The sequence below is a fragment of the Mesoplodon bidens genome (assembly GCF_964165515.1).
Source record: "Mesoplodon bidens genome assembly, chromosome: 1".
Taxonomy (NCBI): Eukaryota; Metazoa; Chordata; class Mammalia; order Artiodactyla; family Ziphiidae; genus Mesoplodon; species Mesoplodon bidens.
Window position 1 is genome coordinate 125,313,694 of NC_138176.1, and position 20,427 is coordinate 125,334,120.

A 20,427-nucleotide genomic window follows, 5' to 3' on the forward strand; every position below is an offset into this window, starting at 1 on the left:
AGTACCATCCCTTGGTTTCTATGACCCTATACACCCCTGATTTTCCTTTTATCTCTCAAGTTATTCCTTCTCAATTTTCTTTGTTAGTTCTTATTCCTTCTCTTCCTCAAATGTTGTCAGACTGTGCTGTAAGCCTCTCATCTTCTCAGTTCACACAGAAACTTCTTTTAGGGGCTACATTGCCCCTATATGCTAATTATTATTAAAGTTGTATCTCTGGGCCAGTCCTCTCTTCTCATCTCGAGATGTGAATATACACAGCCATGTACTTGATATCATCATATGGCTATCTTGGACAACTCAACTTTAATAAGTCCAGACCAGAATCTATCATTTCTCCCCCACCAAATATGTTACTCTTCTAGTATTGCCTACCTCTGTCAATGGTGTCACCTTCAACCCAGATGCTCAAGAAAGAAATATCAGTTATCTCTCTAAATTCCTCTCTCTCCCTCAACCCACACATCCATCCATCTAACCTTCACAATTCTATTTCTTAATTATGTTTAAGATCCATAACTTCAAACACACTGCCCTCAACCATCTCTCTCCTTGTCTATGAACAGCCTCCTAATGAGTCTCCTTTCCTGCAGTCTTGCTCCACTCCACATTCTGCATAGCAACCAGAAAGATTTTTTGAAATGAAATGCTAAACATAGTATTTGCTTAAAGTTCCAACTGCCATTCCTTACCGTTATGTCAAATATCATATATAAACATGTATATGTGCATCAGATATATGTATTCTTGATATCTCTCTCTCCCTCCCTCTCTCTCTCTCTCTCTCTCTCTCTCTCTATATATATATATATATATATATATATATATATATAAAACAAAGTTTACTAAACCTTCCTATATAGGGTTTTCTCCTACCATCTCTATTTCTGGGGTAGTCTTTTACTACTCTCTACTTGGTTCTTTACTCACAAGTCCCATTAGCCTGTTTTCAGTTCTTCACTGTCTCTAACCTCAAGATCTTCTTATATAAGCTATTCCCTCTGTCTGAAATACACATCCACACACACACACACCACTTTTTTCCCTTCCCCTTCTGTTTTAAAATATACTGCATCAATAGAAAATTTGAGGTACAGTAAAGCCAACAAATCAGGAGATGATGACTTTTGGAAAGAGAGTTTGTTACTCACAGTTCCCAAGAGGAAGGTACATGGCTCTTTGATAGAGTTGTTATGAAGATCAAATAAATGAAGTATAAAACACAGTCCTGTTTGAGTATCTATTTACATGTTTATCTTTCACTAAAGATACCTCTTCTTTGAATTGCATATTCATCTTTTCTGTTTTTTTTCTATGATTTGTCTTTTTCTTATTGATCTGTAGTTCTGTGTCTATAGGAGGTACCAAACATTTGTTACTTTGAGTTGCAAATATATTCTCCCTGTCTATAGCATTAGCTTAACACTTTGTATGTGCATCTTTTGTTGTAGAAAATCAGTTGCAAAGTGTCTCTTAAGAAATCCTTTCTCCTCTTGTATATAAAGAAAATCTCCTGTATTTGACTATAAATTTTAAATTTTTGCTGTTCCTATTCAAGTGTTTTGTTTGTGTGTGACATGAGGAAGATTTTTAATTTTTTACATGAGTTATTTTCCTTCAGATTTGTGATACCACTTCTATAGTATATTGTTTACATATGTCTATGAGTCTGTTTCTGGATTCCTATTAGACTTAATTATAGGAATTCTGTTCCTTCCAATTAAGCTTAGTAATTATGTCATTCAAATAAAACCTAGCACTATGGATTTGCCTATTTCTCCTTGTTCAATATATTTTGAGTACATATTATCAAGCACCTATATGTTTAGAATTCTTATATCTGCCTCATGAACTATTTCTTTTAACAAGGTATTAATCCTTTTTATCACTAATTAATGTCTTTCAATCTTAAAATCTCTTATATCTGATACTATTATGCTACACTGACTATCTTATGGTTCTTTTTTCAACAGACCTTATCTTCATTTTCAACATTCATATAACCTTACAGGTTAAATTTTTCTCCTAAAACAAGAAGACAGCTAGATAACATTTTCAAATGCATTCTGACCATCTTTGCTTTTAACTAGAGAGTTGTCAGTTTCAATTTATTGTGATGACAGTTACATTTGGCTTTATTTCCTCCATATTATCTTATGTTCTTCATCCTGGTTTTTCTAATGCTTTTTTCTACTATCTTGCCTTCTCTTGTATGATTGTATTTTCTTCATTTTCTTTTTTCCGTTTACTAATTTACAAGTTCTACATTCCATTTATCTTATTTTAGTGATTATTCTTAAAAATTATTACAAACAAGGAGAGCTGGTTTAACCCACTACCCTTCTTCCAAATAATACAGGAAACTTGGAACTGTTATTCACGTATTACTGATGTATTAGTTCCACCTTATTTGTAACACCTGCAAATAAATCACTGTAATTATACTGTCAATCTCATTTTATTAATTTTTTAAGTAAACATTTTATTTTGGAATAATGTTAAGTTTACAAAAAGGTTCCAAAGACAGTACAGAACTTTTCTACATACACTTCACCTAGCTTCCCCTAATGTTAACATCTTACATAACTATGGTACTTTTGTCAAAACTAAGAGATTAACATTGATACATTATTAGACTCTGATTTATTTCGTTTTCACCAGTTCTTCCACTAATGTCCTTTTTTTCCATTTCAGGATCCAACTCAATATATATACCACATTACATTTAGGGTGGTTTTTTTTTAACATTTTTATTGCAGTATAATTGCTTTACACTGGTGTGTTAGTTTCTGCTGCATAACAAAGCGAATCAGCTATAGGCATACATATATCCCCATATCTCCTCCCTCTTGCATCTCCATACCACCCTCCCTATCCCAACCCTGTAGCTGGTCACAAAGCACAAACCTTATCTCCCTGTGTTATGCAGCTGCTTCCCACTAGCTATCTATTTTACATTTGGTAGTGTATATAGGTCAATGTTACTCTCTCACTTCGTCTCAGCTTACCCTTCCCCCTCCCCATGTCCTCAAGTCCATTTTCTATGTCTGTGTCTTTATTCCTGTCCTGCCCCTAGGTTCTTCAGAACTTTTGTTTTGTTTTTTTTTTGTTTTTTGTTTTTTGTTTTTAGATTCCATATATATGTATTAGCATACGGTATTTGTTTTCCTCTTTCTGACTTACTTCACTCTGTATGACAGACTGGGTCCATCCATCTCACTACAAATAACCCAATTTTGTTTCTTTTTATGGCTGAGTAATATTCCATTGTACATATGTGCCACATCTTCTTTATCCATTCATCTGTCGATAGACACCTAGGTTGCTTCCATGTCCTGGCTATTGTAAGTAGTGCTGCAATGAACACTGTGGTACATGACACTGTTTGAATTATGGTTTTCTCAGGGTATATGCCCAGTAGTGGGATTACTGGGTCACATGGTAGTTCTGTTTTTACTTTTTTAAGGAACTTCCATACTGTTCTCCACAGAGGCTGTATCAATTTACATTACCACGAACAGAGCAAGAGTGTTCCTTTTTCTCCACACCCTCTCCACCATATATTGTTTACAAACTTTTTGATGATACCATTCTGACCAGTGTGAGGTGATACCTCATTGTAGTTTTGATTTGCATTTCTCTAATGATTAGTGATGTTGAACATCTTTTCATGTCTTTGCTGGTAATCTATATATCTTCTTTGGAGAAATTTCTATTTAGGTCTTCTGCCCATTTTTGGATTGGGTTGTCTTTTTTTGACATTGAGCTGCATGAGCTGCTTGTATATTTTGGAGATTAATCCTTTGTCAGTTGCTTCATTTTCAAGTATCGTCTCCCATTCTGAGGGCTGTCTTTTCATCTCCTTTATTGTTTCCTTTGCTGTGTAAAAGCTTTTAAGTTTCATTAGGTCCCACTTGTTTATTTTTGTTTTTATTTCCATTTCTCTAGCAGTGGGGTCAAAAAGGATCTTGCTATGATTTATGACAAAGAGTGTTCTGCCTATGTTTTCCTCTAAGAGTTTAATAGAGTCTGGCCTTACATTTAGGTCTTTAATCCATTTTGAGTTTATTTTTGTGTACGGTGTTAGGAAGTGTTCTAATTTCATTCCTTTACATGTAGCTGTCCAGTTTTCCCAGCACCACTTATTGAAGAGGCTGTCTTTTCTCCATTGCATATTTTTGCCTCCTTTATCAAAAATAAGGTAAGCATATGTGCGTGGGTTTATCTCTGGGCTTTCTATCCTGCTCCACTGATCTATATTTCTGTTTTTGTTCCAGTACCATACTGTAGTATTGTATGATTGATTACTGTAGCTTTGTAGTATAGTATGCAGTCCAGGAGCCTTATTCCTCCAGCTCCGTTTTTCTTTCTAAAGATTGCTTTGGCTTTTCGGGGTCTTTTGTGTTTCCATACAAATTGTGAAATTTTTTGTTGTAGTTCTGTGAAGAATGCCATTGGTAGTTTGATAGGGATTGCATTGAATCTGTAAATTGCTTTTGGTAGCATAGTCATTTTCACAATGTTGATTCTTCCAATCCAAGAACATGGTATATCTCTCCATCTGTTTGTATCATCCTTTTTTCATCAGTGTCTTACAGTTTTCTGCATACAGATCTTTTGTCTCCTTGGGTAGGTTTATTCCTAGGTATTTTATTCTTTTTGTTGCAATGGTAAATGGGAGTGTTTCCTTAATTTCTCTTTCAGATATTTCATCATTAGTGTATAGGAATGCAAGAGATTTCTGTGCATTACTTTTGTATCCTGCTACTCTACCAAATTCATTGATTAGCTCTAGTAGTTTTCTGGTAGCATCTTTAGGATTCTCTATGCATAGTATCATGTCATCTGCAAACAGTGACGATTTTACTTCTTCTTTTCTGATTTGGATTCCTTTTCTTTTTCTTCTCTGATTGCTGTGGCTAAAACTTCCAAAACTATGTTGAATAACAGTGGTGAGAGTGGGCAACCTTGTCTTGTTCCTGATCTTTGAGGAAATGGTTTCAGTTTTTCACCTTTGAGAATGATGTTGATGTGGGTTTGTCCTATATGGCCTTTATTATGTTGAGGTAAGTTCCCTCTATGCCCACTTTCTGGAGAGTTTTTATCATAAATAGGTGTTGAATTTTGCGAAAAGCTTTATCTGCATATATTGAGATTATCATATGGTTTATATACTTCAATTTGTTAAGATGGTGTATCACATTGATTTGCATATATTGAAGAATCCTTGCATTCCGGGGATAAACCCCACTTGATCATGGTGTATGATCCATTTAATGTGCTGTTGGATTCTTTTTGCTAGTATTTTGTTGAGGATTTTTGCATATAATGTTCATCAGAGATACTGGCCTGGAATTTTCTTTTTTTGTGACATCTTTGTCTGGTTTCGGTATCAGGGGAATGGCCTCGTAGAATGAGTTTGGTAGTGTTCCTCCTTCTGCTATATTTTGAAGAGTTTGAGAAGGATAGGTGTTAGCTCTTCTCTAAATGTTTGATAGAATTTGCCTGTGAAGCCATCTGGTACTGGGCTTTTGTTTCTTGGAAGATTTTTAATCAGAATTTCAATTTCAGTGCTTGTGATTGGTCTGTTTATATTTTCTATTTCTACCTTGTTCAGTCTTGGAAGGTTGTGCTTTTCTAAGAATTTGTCCATTTCTTCCTGGTTGTCCATTTTATTGGCATACAGTTGCTTGTAGTAATCTCTCATGATCCTTTGTATTTCTGCAGTGTCAGTTGTTACTTCTCCTTTTTCATTTCTAATTCTGTTGATTTGAGTCTTCTTCCTTTTTTTCTTGATGAGTCTGGCTAATGGTTTACCAATACTCTTTATCTTCTCAAAGAACCAGCTTTTTGTTTGACTGATCTTTGCTACTGTTTCCTTCATTTCTTTTTCATTTTTTTTCCAATTTGATCTTTATGATTTGTTTCCTTCTGCTAACTTTGGGGTTTTTTTGTTCTTCTGTCTCTAATTGCTTTAAGTGTAAGTTTAGGTTGTTTATTTGAGATGTTTGTTTCTTGAGGTGCAATTGTATTGCTCTAAAACTTCTATCTTTGAACTACTTTGCTGCATCCCATAGGTTTTGGGAAGTCGTGTTTTCATTGTCATTTGTTTCTAGGTATTTTTTGATTTCCTCTTTGATTTCTTAGTGATCTCTACGTTATTTAGTAGTGTATTGTTTAGCCTCCATGTGTTTGCATTTTTTATAGTTTTTTTCCTGTAATTGATATCTAGTCTCATAGCATTGTGGTCAGAAAAGATACTTGATACAATCTCAATTTTCTTAAATTTATCAAGGCTTGATTTGTGACCCAAGATATGATCCTGGAAAATGTTCCATGAGTACTTGAGAAAAAAGTGTATTCTGTTGTTTTTGGATGGAATGTCCTCTAAATATCAATTAAGTCCACCTTGTTTAATGTATCATTTAAAGCTTGTGTTTTTATTTTCATTTTGGATGATCTTTCCATTGGTGAAAGTGGGGTGTTAAAGTCCCCATTATGATTGTGTTACTGTTGATTTCCCCTTTTATGGCTGTTAGCATTTACATTATGTATTGAGCTGCTCCTATGTTGGGTGCATAAATATTTACAATTGTTATATCTTCTTCTTGGATTGATCCCTTGATCATTATGTAGTGTTCCTTTTTGTCTCTTGTAATAGTCTTTATTTTAAAGTCTATTTTGTCTGATATGAGAATTGCTACTCCAGCTTTCTTTTCATTTCCATTTCCATGTAATATCTTTTTCCATCCCCTCACACTCAGTCTGTATGTGTCCGTAGGTTAAGTGGGTCTCTTGTAGACAGCATATATATGGGTCTTGTTTTTGTATCCATTCAGCCAGTCTATTTCTTTTGGTTGGAGCATTTAATCCATTTGCATTTAAGGTAATTATTGATATGTATGTTCCTATTACCATTTTCTTAATTGTTTTGGGTGTGTTTTTGTAGGTCTTTTCCTTCTCTTGTGTTTCCTGCCTAGAGAAGTTCCTTCAGCATTTGTTGTAAAGCTGGTTTGGTGGTGCTGAATTCTCTTAGGTTTTGCTTCTCTGTAAAGTTTTTAATTTCTCCATCGGATATGAATGAGATCCTTGCTGGGGAGAGTAATCTTGGTTGTTTTTCCCTTTCATCACTTTAAATATGTCCTGCCACTCCCTTTTGGTTTGCAGAGTTTCTGAAAGATAAGCTGTTAACCTTGCTGCCCTTAATATTTTTTCTTTGTATTTAATTTTTGGAAGTTTGATTAATATGTCTTTCAGGGTGTTTCTCCTTGGATTTAGCCTGTATGGGGACTCTGCACTTCCTGGACTTGACTATTTCCTTTCCCATGTTAGGGAAGTTTTTATCTATAATCTCTTCAAATATTTTCTCAGACCCTTTTTCTCTTCTTCTGCGACCCCTATAATTTGAATGTTAGTGTGTTTAATGTTGTCCCAGAGGTCTCTGAGACTGTCCTCAATTCTTTTTATTCTTTTTTTTTTTTTTTTTTTGCTCTGCAGCAGTTATTTCCACTCTTTTATCTTACAGGTCACTTATCCATTCTTCTGCTTCAGTTATTGTGCTATTGATTCCTTCTAGAGAATTTTTAATTTCAGTAATTGTGTTGTTAATCACTGCTTGTTTGCCCCTTAGTTCTTTTAGATCCTTATTAAATGTTTCTTGTATTTTCTCCATTCTGTTTCCAAGATTTTGAATCATGTTTACTATCATTACTCTGAATCCTTTTTCAGGTAGGTTGCCTATTTCATCTTCATTTATTTGTTCTATAGGTTTTTACCTTGTTCCTTAATCTGTAACATGTTGTCTTTTTTTTTTTTTTTTTGATGGGTGGTGCTGTTTTCCTGTTTTTCTAGTTGTTTGGCCTCAGACCTCCAGAACTGGAGTTTGCAGACAGTTGGATACAGCCGGAGTTGGTGCTAAGATGAGGAACGCTGGGAGATCTCACTCCGATTAATATTCCCTGTGGTCTGAGGTTCTCTGTTAGTCCAGCGGTTTGGACTTGGTGCTACCACCACAGGAGCTTGGGCCTGACCTCTGGCCTGGGAACCAAGTTCCCACAAGCTTTGTGGCACAGTAAAAAAAAAAAAAAAAAAAAAAAAAAAAACGAGAAAAAGGAGCAGTACAATATCAAAGAATAAAAAATAAAATTAGAAAGATAAAAAATATATTAGGAAAAATAAAACTATAATGGAAACAACTGAAACAAGGTAAAATAAGACTACAACAGAAAAAAGGAAACAAAAAGTGGGCGGGGGATACAAGCCAGAAGGAGAGAACAGTAGCAAAGTATAAAGAATAAAATAAAGTTTGAAAAATAAAATATTTATTAGGAATAATAAAAATATGAAAGAATCAACAACAACGAATCAACAAGGTAAAACAGAACCCAAATCTAAAAGAGGAATAAAGAAAAAAAAAGAAAAAAACCTTGGCTATGGGGGCGGAGTTTAGGTGTGGTGGAACTTAGGCAAGGGCTGGGTTCAGTGTGGGGCAGGACCTAGGTGGGTGGGGGGGTGACGTTTGTGCGTGGGCCGGGGCCTAGGCTCAGGACCCACGTAGCTGGAAAAAGTCCTGGGGGTGGGGCCTAGGCAGGGCAAAATTCAAGCATGGGGGCACAGGGGGTCTCTGCTTAGGACCTGTGTGGAAGGGGAGAAGCAGCACGTGGAAAGGAGGGCCTCCACAGTGTGGGGTTCCAGAGTTTAGAGGTAGGCCCCTGGGTGAGGGTGTGTGGGTGGGGTTTAGGCCCAGTGCGTTGGAGGGGGTCTCAGAGGGGGTCTCCGAGTGTAGAGGTGAGGCCCTGGGTGGGCGTGTAGGAGCAGGGCTTGGGCTCTGTGCAGCAGGAGGGAGGCTCTGCGGGCAGAGGATTAGGCCTGGGAGCCCAACAGGCTCCCCAGCTGCTAAGCAGACAGGGGAAGCACTGGCTGTGTTCCCTTCTCTTCCTTCACACCTCTCCCCCAGGGTCTCCCCCATTGCCACTGGACCCCTAACCATGGGTGGGTCCTCCTGGGTGTAGGAACTCCTCCCCTCCCCCAGCCACCCCTCAGGACTTCCAGTCCCATAGGTCTGGCCTTTACTTTTGCTCCCCCTTCCCTCCCTCCCACTCCCTCAGGACGACATGGCTAAAGGGGGCCTCGTGGGCAGAGGATCAGGCTTGGGATCTCAGCAGGTTCCCGGGGGTCCAAGTGGGCATGGGAAACCTGGCCATGCTCCCTTTTGATCCTCTGCCCTTCCAATGGTTCCCCAATTTCCCGCTTCGGGTGTAGGATCCCTTCCCCTTCCCCAGCCACCCCTCAGGGACGCCAGTCTCGCCCTGCCTCCACTTCTCCCCCTTCACTCCCCCCAGGCCCCATGTCCTACCCAGTGCCTGGGGGTTCCTACCATCCCCTTAGGTGTCCACAGTGCCCCACCAGTGCCTGGTAGGTGCCCCAGTTGTACGAGACGCAAATTCCACGTCCTCCTAGTACGCCATCTTGACTCCACCCCCGTCAATGTCTTTTTAGATTACCAGTTTACCATTTTCTTTGTTTCCTATGTCTTTCTGTACCTAACAAACACCTTTCTTCTGGGTTCAATTTCCTTCTTACTGAAGTACTTCCTTCATAAATTCTTTAACAAGAGTACATGAACAATAAACTACGCTTTTGTTTAGCTTTGTTTTTGTTGTGATGCGTGAAAGGTCCTTATTTTAGCCTCATTCTTGAATAACACTTTAGTGTGGATATAAAATTCCAAGTTGATAGCAATTTTCTCTCAGCATTTTGAAAATACAATTATATACTGCCTTTTATCACTGTTATTAAGAAATTGTCCTTCAGTCAAAACTTTCTTTGGTAGCTAGTTTTTTCTCTATTGTTTGAAAATCTTCCATTTGCCTTTGGAGTTCAGAGTTTTATTATGATGTATCTGTGTGTGTGTTTTGTTTTATTGAGTATGCTTCAGACTCATCTCGATCTGAGGCTTAGTGTCTTTATTAATTCCAGATAATTCTCATTATCTCTTGTAATACTGCTGCTCCTTTATTTTTCTGTGCTCTTCTTTAACATTTCACTAGGTAAACTTTGAGATGTCTCCTGTCTCTTAGCCTCTATTTGATCTTTTTCACACCTTTATCTATGTTACATTCTGTGTGATTTCATCTCTTTCAGTTAACCAGTTTCTCTTCAGCTTTGTCTACTAGTCTGTGTAACTCATCCATCAAGTTTTCATTTCAATTAAAAAGTATGTTTGACTATGTTTACCTGTCTGTTTTGAAAAAGTACTATACTTTTCTCATATTTATAATTCCCCTTTTATGTCATTTGTCATTTCAAATTTATTTACCTGAATATCTGTTAATTTTATTATGTGGACTTTTTGAGGATGCTCTTCTTATTCTGATTTTAGCTCATGAGGTATTGTTTACCACTGAGGTTGTATGCTTATCTTTAATCCCACTTTGTGATTGGGATCCTATGCAGCCTGGATTTAACATACATACCTCCAAAGCATTTGCTTCTATCAGATACTCTAGGAGGATTGGCATCACATGGACCATTTTTTGGTTAATTTCTTAGATTAAAGTGTCTGGGACCATGCAGATGGTATTAATGTAAATCCAAAACTTTCATGAAGTCAGGTTCATGATTATGAATTCTCAGGAGAACCTTTTTTCCATCCAGACCTGGACCTCTGAGACAACTAAACTTCTTTTTCTTTTATGATGTGAGTTCTTCTTCTTTCTAATCTATGCTTTCACTGAATGCCTAGTTCTTTGAGAAACCTAACCTTATTCTGAAACTTCATAACCGTCTCCCTATTTTGTACTAGCCCAAGACCTCATCTCCAGTATCTATTAATGCTGAAACACAAAACAATTGCAATTCTGATGCTTACCATGTAATATTCATATTCTTCTTTATTTTTAGTCTTCTAAGATTTCCCTTATTTTCACAGGAGCCCAACTTTGCATTTCAAATAGAATTTATTATATTTTAGCTAGCATTTCTGGTTGTTTTATATGAAAAGCTTTTTTAAATTATTTAGGTTTTCATGTTGCTAGAAACGTAAGATGTAATTATTTATTCAGTGTCTGCTTCTTCATCTAAGCTGCCCTATTCATGAGAATGGCAACTGTGAATCTTGGTCATAGCTAATTTCTGAAACTAAGAATAATGCCCAGCACAAAAAAAGGTGCTTATTTAGTATTTACCTAGTAAATATTAAATTAATATCTGGGGTGAATATTATGGCAAAATTAGCAATTGAGATGAGAGGAGGCAGCCTAGTGTATGAGAGCATCAAAACCAAATGTGCCTAATGCACATTCATTTTCAGAAAAGGAGAGTGCCAATATTAGGTGGAGGAAGTGATTTACATGGTAATTTACATGGGAGGAAGTGGATATTATCTTGATTTTAGAGAATTATAACCTTTAGCCAAATTATCAAGGTTCTTGTGAGAAGTATCAACAGTTAATCAAAACAGAGATAAAAATCTTAACATATGACTACAGAAGTTAAAATTTGCTTTTGTAGCCAGATAAGGGGGTGTAGGTATCAGAAAATTAACTTGAAACTATAAGTCACATAAACTTGGAAGTTCATCTCTTTATAAGTTTGTTTAATGAGATGAGTGGGGTTTTTTGAAGATTTGTGAAGTCTAACCATAGCTAATACTTACAGCATACTTACTGTATGCTATGTACTCTTCCCAAAAGTCTTACATATGTTAATTCATATAATCTTCATAATAACCCATTTCAATGTGAGGATACAGGTACAGAACGATTAAGAAACAAAAAACTTACCTAAATTCCAACAGTAAATGGCAGAGTTGGTGTTCAAACTCTGCCATTCTGACTTTAAAACAAGCTATCCTGAATGGTGGGTACAGTGTACTATGCACTGAAATCTAGTGTTTGTGGGGTAGCATTGTGATATATCATTACATACAGAAACACTGTTTTGTGAATCTGTCCTAACGTTAAATTTCTTAAGTAATGTTTTTAATGCTTAATCAAGAAAAGTATATAAAGAGAACGACAGAAAATTATCATAATTATACATTTTAAAAAATATCTTTATGGTTTTTCAGGCGAAGTGGTAGTGATGTGATAGCAGATATTGTCATGAAATTTAAATTCACGAAGGATAACAATGAACCATCAGTGAAAAGGAGAATTGAGTCTGTTTTACAACAAATTATGAATAACTCTGAAAACTTGGAAATGAACACTTCAGGGGAGTTAACACGCAAGTATCATTTTCTTTAGCCATTTCATTTCAATATATCTCTCTACCAGTTCTAATTCATGCTTCAATTTAATGAGAGACTGACTTTTTTCCCTTGGAATTAAACTATGAAAACAATGTATTATGAAGCTAACTATAATATATAGCTCTCCAATATAAAATATTCTAAAGTTTTAAAGAATCATTTAGCATTCATTGAGTAAGTTTTACTTGCTAAAAATTCTTTATTATTTTTTCCCTCTCAACCCTCCTTGTAAGGGATGTTGCTGTCAGATGTTCAATTTGTAGGTATGTTATAAGAATGGTAAATAGCTGTTTGAGGTCAGAGAACAATTTAATTAAGGATCTATCTATCTGAGAACAGAGCATGCAATTGGAAGGTGTCTGGTAAATACTTGTAGAATAAAGAAGGAAATTAGAAGATTTAACAATATTCCTACCTCCTCTCTGAAAATCCTCTCTACTTCTGCCTAGAATGGAATCTCTTTCCATTGTTTTTCATCCCTATTGCTATCACTCTGGTCTAAGCCAACATCATTTCTTACTTGAACTACAGCACTAGCCTCCAAGCTACTCTGCTTCTATACTTTCTTGGCCCTTTCCAATGTATTGTACACATACTGATCAAGGAAATATTTTAAAATATAAATACAATCTTGCTTAAAAGCTCCCATGGCTTCCCACAAAACAAAACAAAAATAAAAACAAAATATAAACACCACATGTAAGAAGAATACCATATTTCCTGGTTTACCCAGGACAGTCCTGGGTTCATGCCAATTGTCCAAGAACCATTATTAATATTAGCCTTTATGTTTTCCGGTTTGGACAATAAATGATATGGTGATCTCATCTAAAGCACTGTATGATCTGGTTCATACTTACCCCTCTAGCCATTTATTATACCATTCTCCTCCTCATTCACCACAATCTGGCCACACCTTCACTTTCTCTGCTTGCAAAAATTCTCTCCGTGCCTCAGGGCCTTTGCATACATTATTCCAGTTTCTTATAACACAGGTTAGATCACCCCCTTGCATTTGTCAAGTATCATCTGAATCATTTCTTTCTAATGTAAGTCTTTTCTAACTTCCTGTACTAAATTATTTACCTCTGTCATACACACCTTCATTTTCCTTCACAGAGTTTATCACAATTGAAACTACAATATTATTTCTGTGTCTTCATCCTACTCTGTTAGTTTTCTAAAGGCAAGGACCAGTCTGCCTTGTTCATCCTACTGTCCTTCTGCTGCCCAGTGTCTAGCACATAATAAGTACTCCATTAATATTTTTGCATGACTTTTAAAAAGAAGGAATTACTTAATATATGCATACAATTTAAGGACACTCCTTCAACTTTGTCATGTACTGCTAGCTTAAGAAACCATGATTCCCCTCATAATAAGCTCACAATTAAGGGATTTTGGTGGCTCCCACATTGGACTGGTAGTTAATAAGCAAATACCTGTTATAGTTTTACTAGTTGTTAAAATATTGAAATTCTTTCCTATCTGTTGGTAAATAACCACTGCACCAGGCCTATAAAGGTGCCTTCCCAACCCCTCCAAATTCTCCCATCCCTATCTTGGACTCCCAGATTCTCCCCTTGCAACTACAGCATTAATGCTTAGCACAGCAAGGACCTCCAAGACACTGATCCAGCTCCACGGGTGGCTGTGTCCTTCCTGACTAGCTGATGCTCATGCATTACAGTTTGTTTAACCCTCACAACAACCACATGTTATAGATCCTTCTATCGTCCACACTCAGAAAAGATAGATAATTGCCCAGGGCATACAGGCAGCATGTAGGGGAGCCAGTATTGAAATAAAGTCTTTCTTGCTCAAAGAATGAAAAGGAATGGTCAGCTCTTTTTATTTCCTTTCTCCAAAAGGATGTTTTGCCTCCTCTAACACTTACAAAGCAGGTGTGATACCCAAGCCCTGTGAAACTTCTGGCAGCAAAAAAGTTTGTTTAAGTTGACTTTAGAGAATGTGAACACCTGTCTGAGAGGTTTAGATTTATCTTATAGGAAATAAGAAGCTGATTTCTCATTAAAAGATTTCAAGCAGAGAATATGCTCTGACATGATCTACATTTTTAGAAATGTCAGTCTGGTAAAGTAGAGATGGATGCATTAAAAAGGGCAAAAGTGGAGGCAGGGAATAGGTGTCAAATGATGAAAGCATGAACTAAAGTAGCAGCCAAAGGGAGGGGGAAGATGGTGCTAATGCAAAGGATGGTTAGAGGGTAGAAGGTACAAAATCTGGAAAGCAATAAGATGTGGGAAATGATGAGAAAGAAGGAGTTAGAGACCATTTCAGATTTCTAGCTATTGGTGGAAGTGGTGTCATTTACTAAAGGAGGAAATATAAGTAGCAAATTTGGAGTAAAATTTGGTGACATTGAGTTTGCGATGGCTGTAGGACATGCAGAGAAAACTGTTCTATGAGCAGACATTAAACTGGAATATACAAATTATCACCATCTGGCACCAACATATTTTCCTTTCTGTGCTCTCCCACCACTTCCCTACATGCAACACTTGTATTAGCTCTACTGACTTTATTGCTCCACAAACATCTTACACCTCCATGCATTTGTGTCCACTATATCTCTCATCTGGAATGCCTTTTCACCTCTTTCCTGCCTGAAAAACTCCTTTTAGGTATTCAAAATACAACTCAAATGTTATTTTCATCATGATAACATCTGTGAACCAGAATCATTAGTAACTCTCTCCTTTATCCTCTCTACTTTGCACTTAAATTTATTTGAATGATTTCTTGATCAATTTCTACCTATAAATTATGTGATGGCAGACCCCCTGTATTTTGTTATACCTGCAGTACTACAAATAGTATCAGAAAAGTAATACAGATATAGTTATATGTACATAAATATATATTAGAAAAAAATGAAAAGTTAACTTCTCTTACAGCATTTACTACATTGTATCTCCATGACTATGTTGCTGTTTTCCCAAGTAAACTGAGTGACTTGAGAGCAGAAATATCTTTTAAATAACTTTTAGCTATCTTTTAAGCGTTTGATGAGAAATTAAAGCACAAACTTTAGTGTGCAAACAATAAATTGAGGGAATATTATAAACAGTTTTCTGAAGCCCATGACTCAGATTCTTTCAGCAGGTCTGGGATGGAGCCAAGGAGTCTGTACTTTAGCAGTCCTCTTAACTGATTCTGATTATGGTTGTCTGAGGACTACACGTTAAGAAATTAAGGTCAAATGGTATACAGTCCTTTTTGTATTGATCCTACTCTCTCTCTCTTTTTTAACACCAGAAATAACTGACCAGGATACAGAAAATATTTTAACTCAAGGTAAGCTTTTAAATTACTTTGTAAACGTGGTTTACCAAAATAAAAAGAGTAAATGTTCAAGTGATTTGTAGTCTTTGCCAAGGCAGTGTCTATTAAGATGGTATCTTTATTCTTAGTTCACTCATGTGGGTTGTTGTTGAGATAAGATATTGCTGATTCTGTTGGCCTATGAAGTGATGTTTAAGTTTTCCCCTCCTTTTAGAAGGAAGAAGTAGCAATGCCATTCCACCACTCTGTATCAAGTTTGGTCTCATTAAGGGTTTCTTGGCAGCTTTAGGAAGTTTTTCCTGTTCTGGTTCCATGGCAGCATTTCAGTAGACTTGCAAATTATGTTTAGTTGCATCATTTATATGCCTTCTCCTAACCACCAGAATAGCTTGCTTTGTTGTGGATTTAAGTTAATCATAAAGTATAATTTAAAAAAAATTACAAAAAGCAGTATCAGTTTTATGTCTATAACATATTAGAAAAGTCACCGCTTTCCAATGTCCTTATGTATACTCTCAGGCTAGGATAGCAGAAATATAGCCCCTAGAAAACAGCAGTTTACTTCTCTGGCTAATAAAAGGTAGTTAGAAATTAGTTCAATATATCTTGATAGCTGGCCTATCTCACATACTTAAGTGATGTTAATGTTTCCTCTGTGGGTGTTTTTCAACTTCATTATATATTTAATTCATGCTCCTTTTTCATTAAAATGTGCTTAAATAATTTACTAGAGAATTTGGTTGGAGAATGTAGCAAAGGAACCTATATTCCATGTATATTCTTAATGGAAGTCTAGTCCTCATCTATCTGGGAGATCTGTTAGAAAAAATGCCTTTGGATGGTGTCCTATTGAAGCAATGTCACTACTTCAGAGCTGGTCCAGCAATAGAAACTGTTGGTGGTGATTTATCTCTAATTTCTCAGTAATAGACTAAACAAGAGGAAATAAACCATGGGAGTGGGAGTTAAGAGGAGTTGAGTGATCCAGCCCACTCCAGCCCATTTCAGCTTTGACCATTAGAGAGTCATGGCTCTCTTAAAATATTTAAATAAACCTCATCTAGATACTTAGAAATCTTCAGTTACCCTCGAGAATATTCTGTGGACCTAAAGTAACTCCCTTTCCAGGGCACACTTGGTAAGATAGAGTAAGTTACAGATGTGGGCTGAACTGTCCACAGTGAACCTGAATTACCTCTATAGAGTCTTCATGATGAGAGCAGTTTCCCTCCAACTTCATTGTGCACATGAATCACTTGTTAAAATGCAGCTTCTAGTAAGTTCTGAGAACCTAATGCCCAGCTTGGTGACTAGAGTTAGTAATATGGTATTGTACACTTGAAAGTTGCTGAGAGTAGATCATAAGTATTCCCGTCACACTTACACACACACACACAAAAGAGAACTATGTGAGGTGTTAGATGTGTTAATTATCTTGAACTTGGTAATCATTCAACAATGTATATGTATATCAAATCATCGCACTGTATACTTTAAATATATATACATTGTATCAATATTTGTCAATTATTCCTTAATAAAGTTGGAGGAAAAAAAAATGCAGCTTTTGATTTGTTCCCTGATGTGGCTCTGAGAGTCAACATTTTTTTTTGTCATTGTTGTTCATCTTTCCTGTGGGACAACTGACAAATAAAATTACAAGATATTTAAAGTGTACAATGTCATGATTTTATACATGTATACATTATGAAAAGATTCCCCTCATTCAGCTAATTAACACATTCATCACCTCACGTATTTATCACCTCTCTCCTTTTTTTTTTTTAGCGAGAACTCAGCAAATTTCAATTATACAATACACTGTTGTCAACTATAGTCACTATGTTATACATTAGATTCTCAGACCTTATTCATCTTACAGCTGAAAGTTTATACCCTTTTACCAAACTCTCCCTATTTCTCCGACCCGCTGGCCACCACTTTCTACTGTTTCTAGGAGTTCAACTTTAATTTCCACATATAGGTGAGACCATGCAGTATTTGTCTTTGTCTGGAAAATTCCCTTAGCACAATACCCTACAGTTTCATCGACGTTGTTTCAAGTGACAGGATTTCCTTCTCTTTTAAGGCTGAATAACATTCCTGTGTGTGTGTGCATGCTTATTTGCACATATATACCACTATTTCTTGATCCACTTATCCACTGACAGACACTTAGGTTGTTTCTACACAGAGCCAACATTTCTAACAAGTTCCTAGGGGAGGCCCGTGCTGCAGATCCACAGACCACACTTTGAGTAGCAAGGCTACTGAGAAGATGGAAATTTCCCAGGGAACCTGTAGCCTGAACTGGTGCCTCCAGCACTGACCTATCTTAACCCCCACTCATGAGGAATTCCAGAGAACTCTGAAGCTGCTCCAGAATTTGAAACCTCCATGCCAATTAAGTTCAGCAATGTTCTCTAAAATGCAGTCTATAGGCAACAGTCACATAAGTACTCTAAAAATATAACATATTGATCATGCTTTTGGAAAGCCTAGCATGTCCTGGGAAAGAATACATAAAAGACATAAAAGTCATAAATGATGGTGAAATTCTTAAAGCATCTGCCAAGTGTAAGAATCATGATCTTCTCAGTACATTAATCCCCTTTTCCCATTAGAATGTGGGCTCCGTCCAGACCTAACAACATTGTCTGATGAGAGAATCATAGGAGGCACTAAAGCTATGGAAGGAGACTGGCCATGGCAAGTCAGTTTACAGTGGAGTAATCTTCACCACTGCGGAGGTGTCTTGATCAGTAAAAAGTGGATCCTGTCAGCAGCTCACTGCTTCACAAGGTAAGACCACAGTTACCTACCCACCTTGGCATACCTTAGTTGTCTCAATTAATACTTACATCTGTGTTAGAGGGTATCAATCAATCACATTTTATGCATAAAAAATTGATCATTAGCGATATCAAATAACTTGCCCTGAATAACACTGCCAATATGCGACACAGCCAAGATTCAAATCTAAATTCAACTGGTTCCAAAACCATGCTCTTATTCATTTGCTGAAAGAAAGGAAAGGAAGGGAGGGAGGGAGGCAGACAGGGAAGAAAGAAAGAAGAGTAGCTTTTAAAATCTTCACTATAAAGACCCTGAGGCAAAAGAAGTTTAATATAAAAAATTCATGTATTTTCTTGTTGTCAAATATTTTTTCTTTAGAATTTTTAACTAGCATTTACTCTTTTGCAAGCTACTGTACCTCATGAAAGTATCTCCTGGATATATAATTTCTATTTTCTGTATAACTCCACTATCTAAACTCCACAAAACCCTCAGATTATTTGGTTACATTTTGCTTTTATTCAACCTTAAAAGCATGTTGCATTAATCAACCTTCCAATTCATAGATCCTTATTTTCATCAGTTTGTACAAGACCTTGCTCTCCTTTTATTTTTCTCCTGTCATACCTGTATTCCACTTGTTACCTTCCCTGCCCCCATAGGCCTCACACAAATATTTGACATGTCTTTAAATATGCAGTTACCTGCAAAACTTTGGGGTGTGTGGGTGTGTGTGTCTTTAATTTATATGAGTAGCATTGTGTATAAGTCTCATATTTCCTTACTGTTTTTGCTCAATCCTGGGAATTTTAATCTAGTTCACCACTGCATCCACCATATCCCTTCATCCAGCTAGGTTGCTACAACTTCCCACTGCCACAAAGAGCAACACATATACACTTTCTCTCATGCCTTCATATGTGCCTCTCTATAAACCTTCAAGAATTTCTCTGACATACATACCCAGAAGTATATATACAGTGTGCTAAATACACTACAATGCTTTCCAGAATGTTACATCTTCACATGTAATGCAAAAGAGTTCGAACTTCTTTCTCACCAACACAATACTATTCTTTTTCAATTTTTTGTCATTCTTATGAATATACATTAGATGCTCATTATTGTTATAATTTCCATTTCTCTGCTTATTAGTGAGTTTGAGTATCTTTTCATATGTCTACAGGCTGTCTGGGCTTCTCCCATGAAATACCTATTAATATTTTTTGTTCATTGTATAATGGTTTTTCCCTCCATTTATTGCTGGTTTACAGACTTCTGTATATTCTACAAAAATTTTAGATATTAAACATTGCAAGTCTTTTCTCATTCATCTGATAAATATGTCTATGGTACAGTTAATTTTGTTTTCAGTTTTTTATGTCTTTTAATTGATTTTCTTTTTTATGCTACATACTTTTTATTGAAGTATAGTTGATACACAATATTATATATTATAAGTGTACGGTATAGTAATTTACAATTTATAAAGATTATACTCCATTTATTATAAAATGTTGGCTATATTCCCTGCATTGTACCATATCCTTGTAGCTTATTTATTTTATATATAATAGTTTGTACCTCTTAATCCCCTATACCTATCTTGCCCCTACCCCCTCTCTCTCCCCCTAGTAACCATTAGTTTGTTCTCTATATATGATACACTTAATTTTGATCTCATGAAATTTATCCATTCTTAACTGTATGGTTTGTATTTTGGGAGTTTGGCTAAAAAGTCCCTATTCCTAGGTCAGCAAGATAATGCCTTATATTTTTTTATATTAGTGCTCTCTCTCTCTCTCTCTCTCTCTCTCTCTCTCTCTGTGTGTGTGTGTATGAATACATACACACACACACACACCAAAATCTTCAAGAAGCAACACACTTAGTACAGAAAAATCATTCATCAATTAATAAGACAAGGAGCCCCTTATCATCACTACTATTTAAATGGAACTTCTGGCTAAAGGAAAGGAAAAAAATAACAGTTGGAAGGAAAGAGTTAAAACTAAAGTGAACATTATTTCAGACTTCTCAGTTGCTTGAATGGAAGGATGTAGAAAAGGGAG

The 20,427-nt window shown here is 36.3% G+C and overlaps 1 protein-coding gene across 1 annotated transcript in view; it reads left to right on the plus strand.

Annotated features, from left to right (window-relative positions):
• LOC308627521 (transmembrane protease serine 11D-like) overlaps positions 1-20,427 on the plus strand; it is a gene marked incomplete at both ends in the record, with an annotated part of 47,577 nt that overhangs the window by 21,599 nt on the left and 5,551 nt on the right. Inside the window, 3 exons of the mRNA XM_081253782.1 lie at positions 12,071-12,220; positions 15,528-15,571; positions 18,184-18,361. Coding sequence (XP_081109908.1) covers positions 12,071-12,220; positions 15,528-15,571; positions 18,184-18,361 — 372 coding nt within the window. The remainder of the gene's footprint in view (positions 1-12,070; positions 12,221-15,527; positions 15,572-18,183; positions 18,362-20,427) is intronic.